Raw genomic sequence first — 26665 nt, 5'->3', positions numbered from 1 at the left:
GGAGGCTTTGTTCAATAGACAGCATATGCCAGAGAATGGTTGTGTAATACAATGCCCACAGCAATGTGGATTTTACTGTTATTATTTCTTTTTTTTTACTGGCTGTATCTGTAGTAGCTAACATATTACATGGTAAAGACATGGTATTTTATTCTTCATAAGTGCTGTAATTAAAGTTTAATACCCTGCTGTTCTTCTCATTGTGTACCTCCCTACCCGGGCAGCGCTCAGCCAATTGTGTGCCACCCCCTAGGAACCCCCGGTCACGGTCGGCAATGACATAGCCTGGATTCAAACCTGCGATCTCCAGGCTATAGGGCGCATCCTGCACTCCACGCGGAGCGCCTTTACTGGATTTGCCACTCGGGAGCCCCCATTGTGTACTTACTTTACATTCTCTGTATTTATAAATATAGTGCCACAAATTACAGAGTGGAATTGTATGTGCAATCAATTCCCCCCTTTAAACTATTTTATCAGTTATATTAAAAAAAATATATATATATATATATATATATATATATATATATATATATATATATATATATATATATATTATAGAGGAGAATGTAATTACAACATTATCTGAACAGTAGTCCCTCATGCTTTGCACTAGCATATCTGACTTGCATTTTAAATAATCGTGAAATATTTAGGGCAGTAAGTGCATTAGTGATGGGCCTTTACACAGTACAAAGTCCAGTTGCATGAATACTTTTTGGGGCCTGCTGTTCATTGACATAAGTATAAGATCTGGCTAAAGTCAGTATGGAAACCCGTATATGGTCATTTTAACCTATTCTTTCATATCCTCATTAACAGATATCTCTGTTAGTGACATTTCCAAGAGAAAAACAATAATATCACAGCCTGTCTAATTAGTACAGCTGTATTTTAAATTTAAAGCAGCCTTTGTTTTTGTTTGGAGCAACTGCGTGCAAACATGTGTCTTTATTTTAAGATGCCTTCAAGCTGGAACAAATGTTTGCTGTAGGTAATAGGGCAAGTTGTGTGCTAAATGTAATAAAACTAATATTATTATACACATTACAATCTATTAGCTACGTAGTTCAGACATATGGCAAAGATTTTATCATGACTACAGTAAACAGTTATTTGGCAGCTGACCAATAGTGTAACATTTATTTATTTATTGGTATTGTAAGCCTACAATTGCATTTTCGTTACTTTGTAAATTACCGTCGCTCCTGGGTAAAATACATGTACAATCATTTCTTCAGGTGGTACAGAGGGTTAATGCACCAGCCTTTGGAAACCTGGATTTGTATCTGGCTTGTTGGTCTTAAAGTTGCCATTGGTGAACAGTGGTCTACACCAGACGAGTATACCGTATTTTGTCAAATTTAAGACGCAGCCCAAATTTTCCACCCAGCTCAGTTTGAGGGAAAAATAAAACATCAAACAAATATGCATTTACAAAGATACAACCTCAATTACTCATATGGAGGCAGTTTGCAGGCCGTCTGCTGTCACACAGATCATTACAGTTATGAGCTGCTTCTCATTTCCAGTCTGCAATCACACAGAGCATTACAGTTATGAGCTGCTTCTCATTTCCAGTCTGCTATCACACAGAGCATTACAGTTATGAGCTGCTTCTCATTTCCAGTCTGCTATTACACAGAGCATTACAGTTATGAGCTGCTTCTCATTTCCAGTCTGCTATCACACAGAGCATTACAGTTATGAGCTGCTTCTCATTTCCAGTCTGCAATCGCACAGAGCATTACAGTTATGAGCTGCTTCTCATTTCCAGTCTGCTATCACACAGAGCATTACAGTTATGAGCTGCTTCTCATTTCCAGTCTGCAATCGCACAGAGCATTACAGTTATGAGCTGCTTCTCATTTCCAGTCTGCTATCACACAGAGCATTACAGTTATGAGCTGCTTCTCATTTCCAGTCTGCAATCGCACAGAGCATTACAGTTATGAGCTGCTTCTCATTTCCAGTCTGCTGTCACACAGAGCATTACAGTGATGAGCTGCTTCTCATTTCCAGTCTGCAATCGCACAGAGCATTACAGTTATGAGCTGCTTCTCATTTCCAGTCTGCTATCACACAGAGCATTACAGTTATGAGCTGCTTCTCATTTCCAGTCTGCAATCGCACAGAGCATTACAGTTATGAGCTGCTTCTCATTTCCAGTCTGCTATCACACAGAGCATTACAGTTATGAGCTGCTTCTCATTTCCAGTCTGCAATCGCACAGAGCATTACAGTTATGAGCTGCTTCTCATTTCCAGTCTGCTGTCACACAGAGCATTACAGTCTGTGCTGCTTCTCATTTCCAGTCTGCAATCGCACAGAGCATTACAGTTATGTGCTGCTTCTCATTTCCAGTCTGCTATTACACAGAGCATTACAGTTATGAGCTGCTTCTCATTTCCAGTCTGCTGTCACACAGAGCATTACAGTTATGAGCTGCTTCTCATTTCCAGTCTGCTGTCACACAAAGCATTACAGTCTGTGCTGCTTCTCATTTCCAGTCTGCAATCGCACAGATCATTACGGTTATGAGCTGCTTCTCATTTCCAGTCATCATTACTCGCACCTGTTTTTCTCTCAATTTGTGAACAGCATTTCCGATCTATCCAAGCTGGTACTGTTTGTTAGAAACGCTGAAATTGTAAAAACTTCTTCTAATTCCTCAGGAAGCTAATGGCATGACGCTTCTTTGAAAATGGCTACCTGTATGCCATGGATGATTCGAAATCGAGCAGTAATGTTTTCGTTTGTCTTTTCTCTGCAGTAAGTAATGTTGCTGCTTGTGTACTCGGGTTGTCACATCTTTTGTTGCCGATTTTAATACACGCATCAATACTGTCTTAAATTCGAAGGATTGGCATTTGGCACCTTTGTAGTCTCAAAAAGAGGATTGAGGAGTTGGATGGGCATGGAGACTGAACTGGTCCCTTAGATAATAAATACATTGATAAATAAATAAATACAGTAAAATATCCTTAAAAATCAGTTGATAGATTAATTAATGTTGGTTGTGGAATGCGTTACTTAAAATGTTACAGACCAGACTGTAGTGTTTAACTCATTACATTCCTTGCAATATCTTTTTCAACATGTTTTCATTGTTCATAAACCTGTTCCGGAGCGAGCAGGTAGAACAGATGAACCAATCCAAATGCTGAGCTATGAGAAGAGTCAGAAAGCAATGAAAAGTTTTCGATTGAACAGGTTGGATTGAAGGTGTCGATATTGTACAACAAAGCAGAAAGCTAGGGAAAGTAATGTGTTTTGTTTTCAACCATATATATAGCTTGTTCACGAACATTTAAGTAAAGCATTCCACAACCAACATTAATTTGTCCATCAACGTATTTTAAGGATATTTTTACTGTACGTATTTATTTATTTTAACATTTAACATCTTATGTAAAGCCGCAAGCCTGGCAGACATTGAAATACCTCAAGCATAGAGATTATCAAGGACTTTGAGGCTGGATAACCCTAATTACTGCCCTGAACCGTTAACAATTTAGTGATGATTATCTGTATTTAGATTCTTTCTTTCTTTCTTTCTTTCTTTCTTTCTTTCTTTCTTTCTGCCTGAAGCACAGCATCCTGAAGCCTAAATACAGTACTCTGTACCAAAAGAAAGATAAAATCTATTTACATACACTTAAGAAAAAAAGTCTTTATGTAATGATATGTCACACTTAAAGACAAACTTAAGTTGAAATTGTACTAGAAATATCTGTCTACCCATAACAAAAATAGATTCCACTAACTTCTGATATAAAATGATGGGATGTATTCAATTGAACTAAACAGCTGTGTTTTATAGCTAATGAAATAAATCTTACCTTCCATCCACAATACAGTATGTCTCACGTGTGGAGTTTTAAAAGAACCACATGGTATAGCAAACATGTATTTTCAATTTACAATAATTATATCTGGTACCATAAAAAAAATTGTAAAAACTGATCGCTTACTTTAACCTAAAGTAGTATCAGAAATCATGTTTTAAAATGAACATACATGTGTGCTATAACATGTGTATATTTTTAAAACTGCACATTTCAGACCTGTGCAGCCCATGGAAGTGCAAAATGGCTATATACATGGAATTGTCTTGTTATAGCTACAATTACTTTAAGGAAAGAAGGCATTGAAGAGGTGGAGATAATTTCACTCTCAAACTCAAACTGCACTCGTGGATGGATTTATAAAAGGATTTCATTAGCTATAATACCTTTAAAGGGTCGTTTTAATTGTGCACTTATGCACTTTTAACAGTTGCAATAAAGTTTTTTTTTTTTTTTTTTTTTCATTGCTGATATTTTCACTCACAGTCTGGCAAGTGCACTAACAGAGAAACTCCAGTGCAGTAACATAGAAATATACGTTTTACAGTCTGTAAAGATTTAAAAAGCTACCGAGAAGAGGCCTTACAAAAGTCTTTGGGCATCCTTCCCACCATAGCTGGAATTCCACCATGATTAACCAGTTGTTAAGTTGGCTATGTTTATTTCCAGATTCGAGTGGGAGGCAGGGAACCTTGAAGCTATATGTGTGGTAATCAAAGACCTAGAGTTATAGAAAGTTAAAGCGAAGATAACATCAGGCCACGATTTCTGTGGTTATGATGACATCCAGATAATTCTTGACAAACATGTCCCTGCTGCTGATTAAAATAAGTGCCATTACCATATAAAACACATGTGAAATTCAGCAAATTGGAACTTAGCATGCAAACTGTAAGCAGATGGGGACTTTAATTAGTCTCGTGTATAATGAGAACGCACTGCCTTCAGCGCTGCTCACAACATTGTTTACTTGTGTTAAGCAGCTTGCTTTGATTTTTATATCAGAGATTGTATTTTCAGTGACTGTGAATTTAATTGTAACGCAATGCTCAAAATTGATTATGTAATAAACACAAAGGACCAAAATAAATAGTCCAAGAAAAAAGGATGTTGTGGGCTCCAGATTCAATAAGCCTTTTTTTCTTGCATCAGGCATTAGATGTTCCTCTCCTTATTTCTGTTTTTTAGTAAACTGTCCAATGGAAAACTTGTTTGGTGTTACATTAAGATCCATTAAAATCCACATCCCAAAGAATACAATAGAAATCTTCAATCAGAGGAAATCATCAGGGGATGTAAAGTAAATACTGTTTGCAGAAGATATATAAAACGATGAAGAGACAGTTTGGATGCCACAGATCATATATGCCAAAGTGAACCAACACGCATAATACTATACAAAATATTATTTTTTAATGTATTCGTATTTCGATTGTTCATTAAGTAAGGCTCATTGAGTTATTGTAATTTTTATCTAAATCTGTCTTTACCTGGGGCCGGTTTTTCAAAACTTGTAATCTGGATAACAGTGATCCGGATTTTGTAATCCTGTATTCTGCGATTCAAAATTACTAAAAAAAAAAAAAAAAGGATTTCGTACTTATAATCTAGATAAATGTAATCCAGCACTGGCATTTTCTGAAAAAAACTGATCAAAACGATCCAAATAAAAGTAATCTTGATCACAAAATACAGGATTACAAAATCCGGATCACTGTTACCACTGCTAACTGACCGCTGGAGACAAAGCTTGTTTGAATAGACACATATTGTCACATGGTTTGAATATAACGAGGAAGACTGTTTCGTGCCAGCATGGAGGACACTTCAGACAAGCTTAAAGCAGCTGATAAAGGCATATTTAGAGAAGAAATGAAAACAACTCCTGGAGCTTAGAACCCAGAACCACAGAGAATGACTGAAAACACCAAAAAAAGAGAAAAGTGAACCAGAAATTAAAATGCCATTTCAAGCTACATATTAACATTTAAAAGGGATTGATCTGAGGCAACACAACCGTTACGAGATATATTTACCAAAAAAGTAAAGAGAGATATATAAAAGAAGAATAAACCCATGTTACTTATACACTTGTTAGGTGTCAGAAAACAGAGACATTAAATACAAACTGTGAAGATTATAGTACTGTTCTCAAACAGTTTTTTTTAATTGATATTTATTTGTGTAGTATTTTATTTATATAAATGAACAACTCTAAGATACTACTGCAGTATTCAATTATAATAAAACATTTGTTTGTTGGTTAATTTGAGATTACGTGACAGTAAAGTTAAAATTGAGCACAGTCAAACATCTCACAGATTGGCTTCTAAGTGGCAGCTTTTTGGTCAGTGGCCATAGCAAGTGACATTATTGCAACCACAAAACTACACTCTAATGTTAATGTTTCCCTCAGTCTGTCATCTGCAAGACTGCAGACAAAGTTTGAATGAAAAGCATGATCTGGTTTCTGATTGAGTTGACTTGATGCAAGCCAAGCCAAGTTTTGACAAGACTTCAAAACTCAAGGTTGACAGCAGGGCTCCAGATTGATATAGGAGCCGGTCACAGAAAGTTTATTACTGGAGCACACAATCCCCATCCTTCCACATTCCACTTGGAAACCCTTGTTTGCATTAGACCCTGATGGGCACTCCACCACCATCCGTGAATTGATCTCTGAGTTTTGAGAAAACAGATGCAATTTGAAAGTATCTTTAATGTACCTTTTAATGTCAAGGAATCACAAAGTGATGTACATCACAGTGCCAACAACTGTGTACAATGAAAGTAATTTAAGCTAGAGAAAGCAAACACGTTTTTAGTGTACATTTTACAAAATATGCAAGGGTATAATAGATTAAATGGCATTTTCTTAGTGTTTTCTTCTACTTCCCTTACATTTTTTTTTGGGGGGTGATTTTTGTAATCCTTCTGAGTGGTTCTTCTTGCAGTTTAATGCCACTGCTGTCTGTAATGTAGACTAGATCAGCCAAAATCCAATAGAGCCATAATGACTATCCACAGTTGTATTGGTTCTGTTTATGCTCTTTGTCAATGTTAACTCATCTATGGGTGGATCAATTCTGGATGGACGTGACATAATGAGAAAACTACACATTCTCAGAATGTTAAATGGTCAGTCCTGCTGTGTCAGTGGGCCATTAAGATGTTCTTCGCTTATTTAATAGAGTTTAAAATGGTTCATGTTATTCAGTTCACTTGTATATCCTCATTTATTTTCCAGGTGGAACTGGCGGAGATCTGTGCCAGCTGTGAGCGTTACATTGGTACCGAGGGTGGAGGCATGGACCAGTCCATCTCATTTCTTGCAGAGCAAGGGACTGTAGGTATTTCTGTGTTTCTGGCTTTTGTTAAGGTTATAAATATGTAATGTGTTATACAGTAATTGTGAGTTAAATTCTTAGCCAATGGTTTCTGAGAATGCAAATTATGTTTAAATTATGTAAATGTATAACCTCGACAGTTTTCAGAGAATACGGTGGTCTATGGTAGACTACATAATGAATTAATAGAAATTGGATGTGTTTATTGAAAATTTAAACCGCAGCAAGTGTCTGACTCAGTTTGCACATACAAATTTAAGCCACTCCAAATACAGTATATAAAAAACCTCACTTTATTTTAAACCAAGAAACACGCATCTGTGTTTTCTGACAGACTGTGAATGTAATATGAAGAGTTAACAGGTTCTTGCACTGACATAAATACCGCTTAGAGGAGTTTGATACCTTGATACCTGAAACTTCCATTCTAAGCTTACAATTCATGCCAATTACTTGCAAGGCTTTGAAAACTCGAGCAGACATGTGCTTGCCCTGATGGCTTCAATTTATAGCTTGTCAAAAATTCTAGGGGGGCGGGCTAAACATCACCAAGTCTACAACACAAGCCACCCATGTTTAGCAGACATACAAAAACAAAATGAACTTCATAGCTATGCAGGGGCTTTCAAGATAAAGTTGCAAAAAAAGCTAAACGGACAGGCACATACATTTAATCAGATGGTGTATGTAATGCTTTCTATTTAGATAAGTGCTTATGTGTGTGTGTGTGTGTGTGTGTGTGTGTGTGTATATATATATATATATATATATATACACACAGTACTGTGCAAAAGTTTTAGGTAGGTGTGAAAAAATGTTGTAAAGTAAGAATGCTTTCAAAAATAGACATGTTAATAGATTATATTTATCAATTAACTAAATGCAAAGTGAGTGAACAGAAGAAAAATCTAAATCAAATCCATATTTGGTGTGACCACCCTTTGCCTTCAAAACAGCATCAATTCTTCTAGGTACACTTGCACAAAGTCAGGGATTTTGTAGGCATATAGTCAGGTGTATGATTAAACAATTATACCAAACAGGTGCTAATGATCATCAATTCAATATGTAAGGTTGAAACACAATCATTAACTGAAACAGAAACAGCTGTGTAGGAGGAATAAAACTGGGTGAGGAACAGCCAAACTCAACAAGGTGAGGTTGCTGAAGATAGTTTACTGTCAAAAGTCATACACCATGGCAAGACTGAGCACAGCAACAAGACACAAGGTAGTTATACTGCATCAGCAAGGTCTCTCCCAGGCAGAAATTTCAAGGCAGACAGGGGTTTCCAGATGTGCTGTCCAAGCTCTTTTGAAGAAGCACAAAGAAACAGGCAACGTTGAGGACCGTAGACGCAGTGGTCGGCCAAGGAAACTTACTGCAGCAGATGAAAAACACATCATGCTTACTTCCCTTCGCAATCGGAAGATGTCCAGCAGTGCCATCAGCTCAGAATTGGCAGAAAACAGTGGGACCCTGGTACACCCATCTACTGTCCGGAGAAGTCTGGTCAGAAGTGGCCTTCATGGAAGACTTGCGGCCAAAAAGCCATACCTCCGACGTGGAAACAAGGCCAAGTGACTCAACTATGCATGAAAACACAGGAACTGGGGTGCAGAAAAATGGCAGCAGGTGCTCTGGACTGATGAGTCAAAATTTGAAATATTTGGCTTAGCAGAAGGCAGTTTGTTCGCCGAAGGGCTGGAGAGCAGTACACGAATGAGTGTCTGCAGGCAACAGTGAAGCATGGTGGAGGTTCCTTGCAAGTTTGAGGCTGCATTTCTGCAAATGGAGTTGGGGATTTGGTCAGAATTAATGGTACAGGCAGATACTTATCAATCATGCAATACCATCAGGGAGGCATCTGATTGGCCCCAAATTTATTCTGCAGCATGACAACGACCCCAAACATACAGCGAAAGTCATTAAAAACTTCAACGTAAAGAACAAGGAGTCCTGGAAGTGATGGTATGGCCCCCACAGAGCCCTGATCTCAACATCATTGAGTCTGTCTGGGATTACATGAACAGAGAGAAGCAACTGAGGCTGCCTAAATCCACAGAAGAACTGTGGTTAGTTCTCCAAGATGTTTGGGCCAACCTACCTGCCGAGTTCCTTCAAAAACTGTGTGCAAGTGTACCTAGAAGAATTGATGCTGTTTTGATGGCAAAGGGTGGTCACACCAAATATTGATTTGATGTAGATTTTTCTTCTGTTCACTCACTTTGCATTTTGTTAATTGATAAATATAAACTATTAACATGTCTATTTTTGAAAGCATTCTTACTTTACAGCATTTTTTCACACCTGCCTAAAACTTTTACCCAGTACTGTATGTATATATATATATATATATATATATATATATATATATATATATATATATATATATATATGCTCAAAAGAGCCAACTTTCGGGATGTTTAACATACCTTTGTCAAGGGAAAGTGCTTATAGGCTTTTGATGCTATAGCAACTACACTCACTTATTTCTATTTACATCTATTAATGTGATGTCATTTACTGCTTAGTCTACTAATCTACTATTTTTTTCTATTTAAACCTTCAAGCATCATAGTATTGAGTCTATTACAAACACATTTTCCCATTACAAAGGTATGTTAAACATACTGAAACTTTGGGAAATTGGCTCGTGAGCAAAAACTTTTGAGTGAAATAAAAAAAAGTGTGTGTGTGTGTATATATATATATATATATATATATATATATATATATATATATATATATATATATATATATATAAAATAATATTCAAATGAGATGTAAAACTGAGTTCATATTGTAAGTGTTGATGCATAGATCACTCCCCTAGTCTCTGTAAGTCGCTTTGGATAAAAGCATCTGCTAAATGACTAATTAATAATAATAATAATAATATTAATAATAATAATAATAATAATAATAATAATAATAATAATTTACTATTTATTTGCAGGCCAAGTTAATAGAGTTCAATCCTGTCAGGGCAACTGATGTTCAACTTCCAGACGGAGCTGTTTTTGTGATTGCTAACTGTTGTGTTGAAATGAATAAAGCTGCGACTTCTCATTTCAACATCAGAGTCATGGAGTGTCGATTAGCTGCGAAGGTATGCTGTTTTTTTTTCTCTTCACACCTTTAAAACAAATATGTGCTATGAAGTATGCCATACTACTACACCCCCCTAAACTTGTACACAAATTACTTAAAATATCCATGTACAGTACGGTACAATGGAAACTGTAAGAAATGAACCAACTGAAGCAATTATACTTCCCACAGTAGGTTTGATTCCACAGATTCTTATATAAGAACTTTAAATAATGTAGGGATTTAATTTTTTTTTTTTTTACATACCCTCTTGTCAGAAACTGCTATGTGATATCCTAACTTTGCTGCACTTTTGACCATAAGCAGAGGGTAATGGTTTTCAGATTCTTCAAGGTGGCCTGAATCCGTGCCAAGCTTCCAAATGGAAAGGAAAACAATACTTCACCACCCTCTGTTCCTACTTAGTCCAAATGTAAGCTGATTATACAGATTCTGAATATTTTATAAGTCACGCTTTTCCATGTTACATTCTCATTGTTCTGCAGACTGTATAAACTTGTGTGTTTTGTTTTGTAACAGACACACTTCAAAATCAGTCATTAGTCTCAGAAAAGTAAAAAGGCATTAGATAAAAAAAAATGTTCCCTTTACCAAATTATTTCCCTTTTAGTGTCTTCATTTAGAAATTAAAATACATTTCTTTCATCAGCAGGTATTATTATTTATTTGTTCAGTTGTTAGACATTATTCATAATCCCGTTTTTTTTGTTTGTTTTTAAGTTGGGTGTTTTCCACACACAGACACGCACACTCTTAGACCAGTGCTGTTTAACACTGGACCACCTGGAGTTTTCATTACTGATTTGAGGCACTTCGCCATAGCATCTTTTCATATTTGCGTGCCTCCTTCATTCCGCCTTCAATAATTTCCATTTATGTATGCGTGTGAGATCGCTTTCCTCACTAATAGCATTCCTCAAAAACAAAGCAATCTGTCAGCATACAACAAGGATATGCCAAACATTTTATTTATATTTTGGAAAAGTTCAATAATCTACATCGTGGTGTGTAAAGTTCCCCAAGGTATTCAATTTGCAATTAGGCAAGCAATAACTCTTTATGTGTTTGTAGCTTAGCTCCCAAAAAAGCAAGCCATCAACATGAAACTTGGATTATTTGTTTTATGTATCAACATTTTAGGTGATAATGGCCAACAGCGCACAGATGGTTCTCATAGGGCAGCTGTTTGCTTTTCTGCACAGTTATCTATGCTATTGGTTACATTGTTTGTAGTTTAACTTGAGAAAAATGCAAGCGATCAACACAAAACAGAAATGTATTATGCTGTCTATCTCGATATCTTGAATGGGTTTTAAATTGATCTTTGTTCCCCATGTTTACATGCTTTAAGTTTTGCCACTCATGCACTGTATACAGATTCCTGTTAAGGTTGTAAAAAAAGCTTTTTCAAGGTATTTCAAGGTATGAAGTTTATTTTAAAGACCAAAAGTACAATTAAATAACTGTTAAAAAAAATAATACAATTTTATAAGATAACAGGAAATGACCTACCAGGATATTAAGTTTATTCAGTGTCTATAAAATGCTAACTTAATCTGCCATGGAGAATGGCGGCTCCGGTTTTGTTATAATCTTACCCTTGGTTTTCTTTGTTTATTTTCTTTTTATAATAGATCATCAATAACCTGCGTACTTCTCCTGTTTAACTAGTGAAATGTGTGCTTTAACAAAAAAATGTATACAGATATGGTTGCATTCTTGTAGAACTTAAGGATAAAACAAAATACATTTCGACAAGCAATTACATTAGTTCCACTACTTAGTTGAGCACAAGGGGGTTTCAATAAATACTTTCTGGTTTAAATATAGGCCTACTCTATGATAGTTTGGGATATTCAGTCTATTTAAAAGAGTAGGTAGGTGTTTATTTTTTCAATTATTTTTATATATAAATATATTAGTCGAATAAACCGCTACCGAATAAGATCATTTTGCTACCTACTTTCCAGGCAGGTAGTAAATTCTTACTATTGCCTTAAAAAGCTAACATTTAGCCCTGTATATACAGTAAGTATAATTAAATAATATACAATATACTGTAACATTCTTATAACATGTCATGTGTTGCCATTCTTGTAACATTTTTATATGTCCTGCTTTTTCATGATACTTATCATGGGTTTTTTTTTTATACTGATGGCTCTAATTTTATACTTGGAGCTGCAACTAACATATTTATTCATGCTAATGCTAGTGTTAGTGTCCAGCTCTCATGAGTGTTATCTCTTTCCTACTTTCACCTGAAGAGATCTTTGAGGTCTTGAAAGCTTGTGATTTAATTATTGTTTAGTTAGTCCAATAAAAGGTATCACATCTCCTACTCTTTGTCTATCAAAGAATTATATGAATGGGATCTTAGAAATAATTTAACACAAACTCGGAGGAAGACAACTCAAAATGAAAGTCTTGCAACTTTAAAAACAAACAGGCAATATTAACCACTATATCTCACCACTCATAAATATATATTTTTGTCAACAAGACACAAGTTTGAGCTAATTATGTGCAACTTCCATAATGGTGTTTACTCAGTAAGGATGATGGAGTTCCTTATTAAGTAAATCAATAAACATAATGTTTTTAGTGGGATGAAAGTTATTTTCCACTTAAGGGTGGGGTCTGTAATTAACTTAGTCCAGCGGGCAGGAGCAAGTATTTATTACAGTTTAGTAGTCTTTCATGACGTCTGATATGGACAGTGCATTGATTTGAAATGCAGGGGAATACCACAACGCAATGCCAACAAACCTTCCCAGTACCTATTATTAGTCAACATGTATTAAAACGTCTAATTAAATATTTTAGTTATAAACTCTGCTGATTTTGTATTTTGTATTTCTGAAATTAAGTGAGCCCACTAGAAGTACTGGCACACTAATAACATCATTTTGTGGGTAGCCTTTCTGTCTGCTAATTAGAGAACAAAAATGTCACTTTCAAGAGCATTCAACGTCAATGGATTGCCTCACAAAACCGCAAGAAAAAAATCTGTGCAATATAAACCTGGTCTATGTTTAATACTGTATTCTAAACGAGCCCCCACGGAATGCAACTTAGGTGATGAAGGGGCAGTTATTATACAAATGTCATGGGGTTTTGAGAACAGGTTGTGTATGTAGGATAAAACACGAAGATGCCGAAAGTGAGTTGTAATAACAAGAATAACCCTAAATTATTTCAAGGGTTTACAGCACAGTCAATTTTCCTAGCTCAAGATCCCAGCTTTTGCAAGCCTCTACTTCCATTATTGCAGTCCAGCTGGCTTTCTTTCTATCTGCAGTACTTTTCAGATGATGTGGTAAAAGGAGGCTGTATGATCCAGTGGTTAAAGAAAAGGGGCTTGTAATGAGGAGGTCACCGGTTCAAATCCCGGCTCACTCAAGTCACTTAACCTCCTTCAAATCCAAATCAAATCAAACTCAAATCCCGACCCTGAGCAAGTCACTTAACCTCCTTGTGCTCCGTCGTTCAGAGACATTGTTGGAGGTGACTCTGCAGCTGATGCATAGTTCACACACCTTAGTCTCTGTAAGTCGCATTGGATATCTGTAAGGCATCTGCTAAATAAACAAATAATAAAACAAATAATGATAATAAAACCTATAGAAAATAAAGTCAAGTAGAGAAACGTCTGGCATGATCCTTACAGTTCCCTAAAAGCTGCCCTGTGGTACTTAAACTAATGAAGAAGGAAAATTGATTGAAAAAAATTAGTTTTAACCCAGATCTTAGTATTTGTCTGTTTTTTCATTTAATTTCTTTTTTTTCCCCCACAAGATTTCAAAATTCAGTCCTATTATTTTCCAGTAGCTATATTGACTCAGTCAATAAGATAATGAACTGTCTTAACTGTATTATTAAATTATTGTAATAATGTGTTCCATAGACCATCCTAGTGAAGGTATTTTATCTGTGCTTGAGGTTTTTGGTATCCTCATTGAGAAATGCCATTGATTTTGCTTTAAGACAGACTGAATGCATGACAGCTTTTTGCAGCACCTTATGTATTATTATTATTATTATTATTATTATTGTTTATTTCTTAGCAGATGCCCTTATCCAGGGCGACTTACAATTGTTACAAGATATCACATTATACATTATTTCACATTATATTTTACATACAATTACCCATTTTTACAGTTGGGTTTTTACTGGAGCAATCTAGGTAAAGTACCTTGCTCAAGGGTACAACAGCAGTGTCCCCCACTGGGGACTGAACCCACAACCCTCCGGTCAAGAGTCCAGAGCCCTAACCACTACTCCACACTGCTGCCCTGCTACTACTGAATATGTCATTAAGGCTGGTTTATTTCCTGTCATCACACTCAGACATAGTTAATTAGTCTGGAGTTATGTTTTTATAGAAAATGTATGAGCAGCCCTATTTTTGGCTATTGGAACCAAGAAAAGACAAGTAATTGTAAGTTTCCAAAATCAAATGATGATTATTCTAAAGTATCAAGTTATTTGGTTAAGAATTCCTGAACATCTATGCATTGCATGCAACCATCCTGACATGAATTGTAAACATCATTCAAATGTATCACATAGCTTTTGCTAATGAAGAACTTGCATGTAAACATATTTGACAAGGATAAAATAAAGATGAGAAATTAAGGCTTTGCTGCTTTTCTTGGCGTGCTTTTTACTTTTTTTTTTTCTTTAGTACTTGTAGCATATTTTTGCATTATGTTGTGGGTTTGTTTTGGCCCAGTGATATGTTTTGTTTGGTCTTGCCAGACATCTCAAAATCATTTTTGAAAGTCTGTCGCTCTTTTTTGACATATTCAGCCTGAACGAAACTGAATTAAATGTCTAGAGTCCCATATGACCTGAAAATAGTTTTGCTCTTTTTTTTTTATCCTATAGGCGTGTTTAGGCAAACCTAATTTGGGGAAAAGGGCCATTCCCAATTTTCAATTTCTGTTTTAATTCCTGAGATATACTGTGTCATTTTCAACCTCCTAGTGAAGCCTGAGAATCACAGTGACACAAACTGGATTGTAGAAGTAAAATACATTTAGGTTTTTATTGTCTTAAATCACATGTAACGCTTGACTTTCATTTTCATTTCCAGCTTTTATCAAAAGCAAAAGGCCTGGACTGGAAGAGACTGCTAAAGTTAGGGGATGTTCACAAGGAAGCAGGGGTTACCCTGGAGGAGATGTTGGCTACAGTGGAGGAACTGCTACACCCAGAGCCTTATAGTCAGCAAGAAATCTGTCAGTGCCTGGGTATCACCCTGGAAGAGCTGTGCACCGGCATTCTCAGTCAGAATACACAAGATGGCAAGTTTTAAAATCAGCGTTTAAAAAGTTATTGTAAATGTATCACCTGACCTTTCTGTCTTTCAGCATGTGTATTAAAAACTAATTAACCACAAAGATTTAGAATGGATAATTAATTTTGAATCATACAACATATAGAATTGCAAATTGCAAATGTTATTGCTGTTTGCTTTTTTTAATGCACATTTTTAAATCAATGCAGAATGCTATGTTTCATTCTGTTTAAACCAAACCTATACATACATTGCTACCAATAGTTTTTTTTCTGTTCAGTAAGTAGATATTTTTTTCTCAGCCAAATATATTTTCAAAAGGACAAACTAAATGTATACTGCACATTTAAAGTATTCTTTAGGGACTTTATCAAGTTGTAGGGATATAACAATGTAAACATGTTTTCTGAAAGTCAGCAGTCTTTGAACCTGATCCATTAATGAATGACCTCTGTCATATGCTTAAATGCTTATTAGGCCTGAGCTGTGCTGGAAAAAGCTATTTTTAGCATTTTTTTTAGCAATCAGTAGTTTGCTAAAGAGTGTTTTAATAAGAAATCATTTTTGTTACAGAATGCACATCAAAGGACAATTAATTTCACATGAAACTTCCACTTACTGGGTGATTAAAATAATGCCTTGTAAGCAAGGTTTCAAACTTCTGGACTGAAACAATATTGGGTATTCCACTATTGTGTATTCCACTATTATAGCTGTAAAAACATGAATTACTGCAAAGTGACTAAATATGTTTATTTCTCCTAAATACATTTGCATGTACATACATACCTGCAAAATGTATACTATATTATTCCATTGCAAAAAAAAAACCTTATGTGACTAATTTCAGAGATTTCTAAGATCTCATGGTAGATGCTTTGGAGTATTTCATAATAAATTACTCAGATTTATGTTATGATGTTTTTTCAGCTTTCTTTAATGTTAGCAAGTTTTGAATTTTCAGCAGAATTGCAGCACACACTCAGGTCCTATTGGAACACTAAATTATTTTGTGTTTATGTAGTTGCCAGTGCTCTACATAAAGAAGAAAAAAAAAAGGTTATAGGCTTATAGCAGATTGTAGACATGATGAGGCAGCATAGTTATGAGGCTCAGTGCACTCTACAAAGGTAAACTAAATCTTACTGGATTTCCAGGGCAGGGGGCCAACTGCTGGAGAGTCATTCTGGCTGCCAATGTATAACGTGACGAGGGCAGCAGAATCCTAAAGTATTTTGAGGTGATCTGGCCAGTAAAGTCTCGCTGTACCAAAGGGTGGTCTCTGAATCAGTCTCAGCCTTTGGCAAGACTTTCACATTGAAATTGAAAACAGACATGTTTTTAGTTATTCTTTTGAGTTACTACTGTTCAATTGTGATTTACAAGAGTGTGTGAGATATGGAAATCTCTCACGCAACTCCAGATATGCCGTGAGTGAAAGCACATTGTGAATTCAGCCTGTGTTATACTGTCATGAGTAGCTGATGTATAAATGCATGCCTTTTTATTATTTACTGTTTTAATTGGACACTTTCAAAATTAATTAGATTTTTTATGAGTTATAAAATAGTTTTTCAGATGTGCTGTCAGAACTCGCTGAAATGCATTTCATAATCTGGTTGTTAAAATGAATATTCGTTATTGGAAGAAAAACACCAGGATTTTATTAATAACGTGTCATGCAAAAATACCTATTAATTTGTTAACTGTATCTTAAAAGCCTCTAGAGAATCTAGGTTTCTACATAGGTAATAAAAACTCTGTTGAGTAACTGTGCCTGGTTGCATAAAACACCTTAAGTGAAATCCCCCCCCCCTTAGTTTTCCCCTTAAATGTTCTCTATGTTTATGTGTGTTGCATAAAACAACTTAAGGGAAATCTTAGTGGGAACTTCAGGAATTCTACTTCAGTTCTATTTATACTTAAGTATTTCCCTTAAGTTAGTTACCCGTTGCACAAAACAACTTCAGGGGAAAATTAAGTGAAAATACATAAATGTCCTATTGAGGTCCCTTAAGTCGAAAAAAACCCCAAAAAAAACCAGTAATGGCAGCGTTTTTGGAAATTGTAGAGGACAGAACCGCACTTCACAGGATTTTCAGAGGCAGAAAATCCTTTGGATATAATGGATGATGACCAATTAATACAAAACTGTCGATTTGACCGAAATTCTGTCTTTCAAATGTCTGCAATGCTGGAATCAGATTTACAACCACAAACAAGAAGAAATTATGCATTGCTCCCTGTTCTGCAGATACTGGTAGCGCTTCGTTTTTTCGCAACTGGTAGCTTCCAAGCAGTTGCTGGAGATATATTCCATACACACAAATCTACTCTTAGCAGAGTAGTTCACAAGGTTTCCAATGCACTATGTCGAAGGGTTGGACATTTCATCCACTTTCCAAATAACGACATGCAAAAGGACTAAGCTGTGGATTTCCGCAAAGTCTCTGGATTTCTCAGGATTGCAGGTGTTTATAGATGGCACCCACATCAGAATACAAACACCACATGCATTCGAGGAAACCTACATTAACAGAAAAAAATTACCATTCAATGCATTTGCGATCTATCCTGCCTAATTACCAATATCATTGCCTCTTGGCCTGGGAGTACCCATGATGTGAGAATTTTAAAGGAGAGCAAGATCGGCAGAGATTTTGAAGAAGGGAGATACAGGGAACTTCTGCTTGGGGACAGTGGTTATCCATGCCGCCCCTGGCTGATAACACCATTTCTTAACCCTTCAAATCCTTCTCAAGTAACTTCAGTTATTTTAATTAATACAGCGACATATTAATGTATTTACACATTCATTCTATATATTATTACTATATTGCTTTTTTGTTGTTGCATTTATCTGTTTTGCACATATTGGCACAACTTGTACTTACTTAATTGTAACTATTGTATTTGCTCTTGTAATTATATTTACATTTTTTGTACTTGCACTTATCTGTATTGTAATACTCTGTAACCACTGCAAGGGTGTCTGTTAAGCAAATAAATAATATCATTACAGGAGAATTTCAACTCATCTCATGCCAAAACGGGCATGATCATAGAAAGGGTTTTTGGTCAGCTGAAGAGACGTTTTCACTGCCTTCATGCGGAGCTCCATGTAAGTCCAGGACGAGCCTGCAGAATAATAATAGCATGTGCAGTGCTATTCAACATATCAAAGACACGTGTCAGCACTTCAGCAAACAAAAAGTCAGCACTGTTCGCCAGGATCGCCAGGATCAGCACCTATGCCGTTCAAGTTTGTCGCACATACGATGGCTGATTTTCTCTGACGAGTCCCCACTAAGCTGTTTTGGAAACTGAGGTGGATTAAGAGTTTGAAGGCGCAAAGCCAGAGTGTGCTGTCCCAACAATGAAACATCCAGGAACTGTCCATATCTGAGGATGCTTTTCTGCCAAAGGCACAGGATCCCTACACGTTTTACCCTAGGGGACAGCTATAACAAAGGACTGGTAGCTGAAAACGCTCCCAAGACCACATCCTCCCTACTGCGCAGAACCATTTTCCCAATAGTGATTTCTACCATCGAGCCAAACAAATGAAGAAATGATTAGAAGACAACAGTATCACGCCACTGCAATTTTGGCCTGGAATTTATTTCACCGGTTCTCAACCTATTGAGAATGTTTGGGGTCTGATAGGACAGGAAATCAGGACATTTTAATGCTGACATATAAGGCTCTTCATGGGCTAGCTCCGACTTACCTGTCAGATCTTTTATCTTTTTACACTCCCTCTCGCAACCTCCGCTCTGCTGATCTCAGACTGCTGTGTGTCTCGCCTGTTCGCCTGCGCTCTATGGGCGACAGGGCCTTCTGTTGCTATGCCCCCAAATTATGGAACTCTATTCCACTAGAGATCAGGGACTCAGCTTTTTTGAGTGTTTTTAAAGCTAATTTAAAGACTTACTTTTTTAGAAAGGCATTTTTATGATTTTTATGATCTTTTTTTTCCTTGTGCTTTTTTATGTATAATCTTTTTATTTTATTGCTGTACTATTAATTGTGAAGCGCTCTGAGATGATTGCTTTTAAGGGCGCTATACAAAATAAAGTTTATTATTATTATAATTATTATTATTATTATTCAGCCATGCAACTGAAACAAACTGGAATCGCATAAAGGCTGCATGGAGGAATCTAAAGGATAACTTGACCCTCCAGCGCCTCATTGAGTCCATGCCTGAGAGGATTGGGGAAGTCTTAAAACACAATGGACTGCACTGCAAATACTATGTGCTACTATTGTGGCTTCCAGTAGACTTTAGCATTATCATTTTGTAGTTTATGTACTTATTGTAAGCGGTAGGTCCCGGCACCAAAAACTCCTACAGGGTAGGATTTATAAAATAAAATTCCAGTGTTTATTTTAGTATGGGGCCTGTAAAAGGAGAATAAAGTTAAAATGTGAAGTAAAAAAAAAAGTTACAGAATATTTAAGATACATAAAACGGTTACTACAGGACTTATAGGAACAGGAAATATAAACTCCTTATCTATAGGTATGATTTAAAAGCCAGATGTACAGCACATGTCACCTAATAATTATGTGGATGTCAAACACTTGTGAAGGCTGTCTTTGCTAGCCATTTGGATAATGTAAACAAGACCAGAAATACATAAATGTTGTAGTAACAGTTTCATTTTTATTCTAGTTACCACCTTTAAACTCTACCAGCGTGCAAAACATGTGTACAGTGAAGCTGCAAGAGTACTTGAGTTTAAAGATATTTGTGACCAGACACCTGCCAAAGCAGTCCAGCTGCTGGGAGAACTGATGAACCAAAGCCATGTGAGCTGCAGAGACATGTACGAGTGCAGCTGCCCAGAACTGGATCAGCTGGTGGACATCTGTCTGTAAGTCTAAGCAAGATGCATGATTAACTTTCAGATTTATTTTGTCGCTGTAATTAAAAAATACTAATCTACTATTAATGCAGATCAAATTACATTACTATAAAAACATCAGTGGTTTCATGGCCAGTAAATGTATAAACTGCGTAAAATAAATGCATTTCAACACATTACTTACAGACACCACTGGCTGAAAGTTGCTTTCCACAGTTAATTACAGACAGACTTGGGGGGGAATGTCTGAATCAAGACGACAATCACAGGCTGCTGTAGTACATTCCAGAATATAAAAATAATATGTTTTATGTTACAAAATAAGTACTATAGCACAATGTTATCTCCAGGCATTATAGCGCCATTTAGCAGTACTATTGTGTTAACAACCCTATTCAGATACCTTGTGGAAAATCATATATTTTGTATCACATTTGCTTATAGGATGCACTTTTTTAAAATTTCAGATTTGGTGTAAAAAAAAAAAAAAAAGTCCATACTAAAAAGGCAACCCTATAACTCTCAAACAGGGATATACTGTATGGATGTCCTGGCTTGAACTTCTGTTTTCCATGTTCACTGATCACAGATTGCATAAATGAGATATGTGTATTTCTGAAGCCAATGCTCTTTTGTGAGTTTCTACTGATACTCAAACTACTTGTTCTTTTCTCCCTGTGTAAACATCCGTGCATGCTGCTTGAATTCTGGTATTTGTACTGCTGCATAGATCGAATGGAATTTACAAATCATGTCAATAGCCAATCAGAGTGTAACATTTCATTCACGTGAGGACTTTCCGGAAACTAAAACTACACATGTCCTCTGATTTTTTAAGTCTCAAATTTAAATCTCAAAAATCCATAATTCCCCAATACAATTGTACAGTTTACAACTGGCAGTCAGATACAGTATTCATTCTGTTAGTATATTACTATATTTTTAGTGCACGTTACATTATGGACTAGTTCCCTATTGTGAAGGTAACGCTAACCCTATTGTTTAATAACTAGTCGAGAAGTGAATAACTAATTATAACTTCACTAGTAAAAACTTTTTTAAAAAGCATTCGCTTTTTAACTATTTTTGTTAGTAACAACTTTGTTGCCTTCTTGCAGAATTGTCCTTGCGGGTCATCCTTTGCAGTTCTAACTTAGCAGTTTTGTAACTTTTCTTGTATTTCATGGTTAAATTGCTGTGGCATTCAAAACTCAGAAGACGCCTACCTCACCGCATTGCACTGGAGTCACAATTGCATAATCTGAACTGATTTGCATCTGGCAAAAGAGCCAAAAGTGGTCTCGCCTTAGTGTAATGGGGCAGTATGCTGTCTGGGTCCTAACACTAATAAACAGTTTAAATATGAAGTAATGGTTGCATAAGGATGTTTTCATATTTTATTTAAAAATACAAAAAGGTATTTAATTTGCTGTTGAACAGATTTTTTGCAATTATGTTTTTTTTTTTTTGTTTAGGCAATCAGGTGCTGTAGGATCAAGACTGACTGGAGCTGGGTGGGGAGGCTGTACTGTGTCAATGGTACCCAATGACAAGCTGGATTCCTTCCTATCAAATGTACGAGAATCATATTATAAGACTGATGCTCGAAGAGCAGCTTTGGAAACGCAGAGCTTATTTGTCACCAAGCCTGGTGGAGGAGCTGCAGTCTTACTTGAGGTTTAAAATTGTTAAAATTTGAAATAATTTCTAGGATGGCTGAAATGTAACAATTTATTTGGATTCTACATTGCGATCAAGTCTTATTAAAGTCAATATTAAAAAGGTTGAAAATACACCATCAACTGATTTGCTCATGCAAAACCATTAAGAAAAGCAATTGTTTAGGAATGTACAGCATATAATGCCAAATGAAAATATATGTTATATTGGCACAACTCAATATTTGGCAAGGACAACAAGGCTTATTTAATTTTTATTCAACAGTGACCTTACATTTTGTAAATCTATACTTCCACTGGGCCTGGAGTAACTTCAGAATCACTGTCTGCTTTTTTGGTTTCTTCTGCTTCGGTCTCACGCTCATCCTTTCTCTGATGCCGACTACTGGACAAAGTTGCATGTTCCTAATGAAAATGAAAACCATATGCTTAGTTGGAAAACAGTAGAAACTGATTTTATGATACTAGTTTATGTTGCGTAACCTTTTTCTGCTACATAAAAATTAAAATTATTAAAATGTGGACAAAGACGACAAAAAAAATCATAGTAATTTTTTTTTTTTTAAACTAGCCAATTAGAAATTTAGATTCTTATCTTCTGTCAGTTCAAGATAATTAAGTCCTATATTAAGTTCCTATTGACTATTATATTACAAGCTGTTTAAGCTTGATGTGACTGGATGTAGAGGTCCAGGATTATTTTTAAGATATATGGGGTACCCATCCAATCACAAACTTACTAAGACTGATACATTGTGCGATTATAGGATACTTTCACCTCTGTCTGACGAACACAGTACTGTATTGAAGTTTCATCAGATGTTTAATGCCAGTTGATTTCCTTTAAAACTTAAGTGATCTACTTGGTTGATATTTTTATATGTGTCATTCATTACAATATCAAATACCCAAGCAAGGAAACATACCCATTTCTCAACCAACAATTCGCTCTGGATCTTTACTTCATCAGGGTTCATAATAATTGCTTTTTCCGTCCTAATAAAAAAAAAAAAAAAAAAAAAAACACCAAAAAAATTGTATTTCTTAAATTCTCTTTCCCGTTTTTGTAGCACAGTTCTATATAAACCAAAAGAACATACACATCTTGAAATACAACCATACCTTCAAATGATATCCCAATAACTAAGACAGATGAGTTAGGAAGCATTCACGCTGTGGCCTTACTCTAGTTTTAAAGTTTTTTTTTTTTGTTGAATTATTCAGACCAGCTGATATTTCAATTGTTTGTTTTTGTTGTTTTTGTTAATTTATATTTTGAGTTTTTTTTTTTTACTAGATTTTTTTAGTACTTGCTACACTTATAGCAAACTGCATACTAAAACACAGAGAAGGAAAAAAAAAAACGCATACTGTATACAGTATGCAGCAATATTATTATTAGGTAAACAACTGGGGTTCCTTTAAAGAGCAGCTTAGTTACTTGGCATTTATCTGTATATCATTTTCTGTTTCAGTCATCACATCATGGTAACTTTATAAAACCTATACATTTAAAGACTCAATATGGCTTTCAATCATGTCATCTTCTCTCAAAATACACCGGAATGTAACCATTAACCTGTCCTCTGCAACACTCAGCCCCTGTATGATATACATCTTTTACTTCTGAGTTTTAAAAAGTCACCAGGATTTGATTATTGAAACAGAAATACATTAGGTTAACAGTTCTGTGATATGTCAAGTCGACAAATATATTAGTTTAACATTTAAACGTGTAATCTTTAAAGTATAAAGGTTTAGGGAACTAAACTAATCTAAAATCCCTACTACCAAGTCACTCTTTAGTCTAAACCCTTGGAGTTACATAACTAATTAGACTAATTAGTGAACTACTGTTGAAGAAGTACTTTGTTAATGGCTAGATCTAAATAAATGGTTCCTCTGTGTGACACACTTCTTCCTTTGATGGTTCTGTATAGGTGTTCTGGTTTCAATCCAATTAACAGTTATCTGTATAATTAAGAGATCCACTTTAGAGGCTATAAGTAAATGATTGTGTACTGTATTAGATAACATACTTAGATTGAATGGAGATGGTAAAATCAGGCTTCGATTTGAATGATATTAAAGACAATGGTCAAACCTGTTAAAAGTCAAGTTGTTACGAATCCTTTCTTTTTGTATTTCCAAAATCTCCTCCTGGGTCTGTTCACATAACCTGCAAAAAAAAAATTGCTAAATAAAATGCATTTTAACTGAAACACAATATTAATATTTATCCAGGTGATTATAGATAGATTTTCAACCTATACATTCTAGAAATGTTTCTGCATTTAACAAATGTGCACAATTTCTAGCTTTAATACCTAATATGTATATATATATAACTGAGGAAGTAAGGTTTAAACTTACTTAACATAATCCTGTAGACGTTTCTTGTGGAACTTACGGTTCTTACCAATAGCATCTTGGTAAGTTTGTGTGCATGGTGTGCTTTGGTTGTAGTTAAAGTTAAATGAGACCTATTTTGTGAAGTTTTGCTACCCTAAGAAATCAATCAGCAGTGTACATTTCTCTTTAATCTTACTATTTCATGATGTAATATACTGTAAGGCATTGAGAACACAAAAGCAAAAATGTAAATCACAAAAATAACGTACATATAATTTTACTCAATTTGACAAATGATTTATTGTATAGAGAGCAGGTGAAGCCAACAAAGGTGGACTTTATGGAATGAGAAAATAAAACAATGGACAGGCTACTGTTTACTTTGAAGTAACTGATTCCAGTACATTTTATATTTAACTGCATGTTGATCATAGATTACTATAGTGAAATCAAACATTGAATCTCAATATTGGAGAACCAGAACCACAAATTCAAAACATAAATAAAATGTAAGGAGAAGGTTAAAAAGAACAAACAAAATGACCTACATTGTTTGAAATACAGCTGCTTGTAATTTACCCTAACGGTGGGTAGTGAGGCTACCTTTATGTAAATTTATAGCCATGAGACCCTTATTACCACATGAGTCAAATATGGTTCATGAACTCATTAACAAACACCCTATAGGTAACTGTAAAACAGTTGCAGTGTGGGATTCCCAAAAGCTATCATCTGGAAGTATTTTGGCACGCAAAGAAACCACCTTTGCGTTGTTAAACCACCATAACAATGATGATCTCCATGAAAAGGATGCCTTTGGGAAATACAGCACTAATCTTGATTCTATATTCTATATCAGATAATCTGCTAAAAAAGAGAGTCTGCTGGCAGTAATTATACATTTAGGAAGGATTAAACGAATTAAGAAGAACTTCAATTCCAAAAGTCTTGTAAATAATAGTCATGTACAACGCAAAATCACAACACATAATATCTCTAATATTAGACAATATTTGAATGTTATATTAAATCATGAATGAGTTACATGGTCCCTATTCATAAAGCTTATGAATTAATATTTTTTTATTATTATTAAAAAGAGTGGCAATAGCTTCAAGTATCGTTTTAATATCCGTAAATGAAAATTCTTCAGACAAGCTCAAAGTAAGCTCTAAACCAGTTAAAAATAGATTTACAGAAAAATAAAAATAACTCCATATTAGAGCAACAGAACCCAGAACCACTCAAAGTATTGCACATACACCATAAAACTGTAAAGGAAATGTAAAAGAAAGGAACTGAAGTTACATTTGAAGCTTCAGAACACTTTAGAACATTAATAAAGTAATTCAAAGGCCTGTCTTTGCCTCTTAACCAGTTTGTTGTTGTTCAGACATGATTCGCTACTTCAGAATTTAAAAAGGATACAGTATTTTGCTGATTTCTGTCCTCTTTATATAAGGTCTGGCGAAGGCTGCAGGGTGAGCAATGCCCTGCATTTGAAGATAGTGGGCTACTAGGGGGCTTCGACCACCAGGATTGAAAAGCACTTGTTGAAATTCTGGACCTGGGCCAATGTAATGAGACTAAAACAACAGAAAAGCAAAGTAAACATCCATACATACATACATGTAATTGTAACTATTATTTTTGTAAGCCAAAGGTACATTCATTTCATAGACAAATTATATTTTTGTAAAATAGGTTTAATATTTATTTTATAATGCATTTCAATATTAAGTTGATACAAACAGATACCATTTTGCTTAGTGTGGTATAAAATTTTTAAAAAAAGTAACAATGCCTTCAACATAATAGATTTTTTGTAAATTAAAAAAAAAAAGGCAAACACAAAAATATCCATAAACTATTTCTTCCTGTCAAAGATATTGTTCAGCACATTAAACATAATCTAAAACAGCTACAAAGATGAATATTAATTGCCCAGTATGACCCTTTTTCTGATGTTTGTTTTACTAACAGGACGTGGCTCAGTCATCTCATCGCTTAGGTATATTTTACACAGAAAACACCCAGATACTGTACCATACAAGTTACTATTTTTGAAGCATAAGAGGACTGAAGATCTCAATGCCTTTAACAAATGGACAGATACAAAGGTAATCCTTTTCATGTTTAGGATCTAAGG

The 26665-nt window shown here is 35.3% G+C and overlaps 2 protein-coding genes across 5 annotated transcripts in view; one reads left to right on the top strand and one right to left on the bottom strand.

The window, feature by feature from the left end:
• LOC131700573 (N-acetylgalactosamine kinase-like) overlaps window positions 1-24282 on the top strand; it is a 35203-nt gene extending 10921 nt beyond the window's left edge. For both annotated transcript variants that reach the window (XM_058998671.1, XM_058998672.1), the window contains exons 7-11: window positions 7096-7194; window positions 10155-10307; window positions 15411-15621; window positions 20293-20494; window positions 21961-24282. In XM_058998671.1, coding sequence (XP_058854654.1) covers window positions 7096-7194; window positions 10155-10307; window positions 15411-15621; window positions 20293-20494; window positions 21961-22168 — 873 coding nt within the window. In that variant the 3' untranslated portion in view covers window positions 22169-24282. The remainder of the gene's footprint in view (window positions 1-7095; window positions 7195-10154; window positions 10308-15410; window positions 15622-20292; window positions 20495-21960) is intronic.
• The window catches only part of LOC117429481 (protein FAM227B-like), a 46111-nt gene continuing 39707 nt past the window's right edge, over window positions 20262-26665 (bottom strand). For 2 of the 3 annotated variants that reach the window (XM_058998669.1, XM_058998670.1), the window contains 5 exons: window positions 25945-26102; window positions 24538-24618; window positions 24269-24343; window positions 23091-23160; window positions 22406-22569 (listed from right to left, as the gene is read on the bottom strand). In XM_058998669.1, the coding sequence (XP_058854652.1) occupies window positions 22450-22569; window positions 23091-23160; window positions 24269-24343; window positions 24538-24618; window positions 25945-26102 (504 nt within the window). In that variant the 3' untranslated portion in view covers window positions 22406-22449. Of the gene's footprint in view, window positions 20501-20669; window positions 20759-22405; window positions 22570-23090; window positions 23161-24268; window positions 24344-24537; window positions 24619-25944; window positions 26103-26665 lie in introns of those variants that run through there. The other variant, XR_009308428.1, reaches the window with a different exon arrangement.

This window comes from Acipenser ruthenus, chromosome 24, assembly GCF_902713425.1.
Source record: "Acipenser ruthenus chromosome 24, fAciRut3.2 maternal haplotype, whole genome shotgun sequence".
NCBI lineage: Eukaryota > Metazoa > Chordata > Actinopteri > Acipenseriformes > Acipenseridae > Acipenser > Acipenser ruthenus.
The sequence above is the reverse complement of the archived record's forward strand: the minus strand, read 5'-3'. Positions and strand labels throughout refer to the sequence as shown.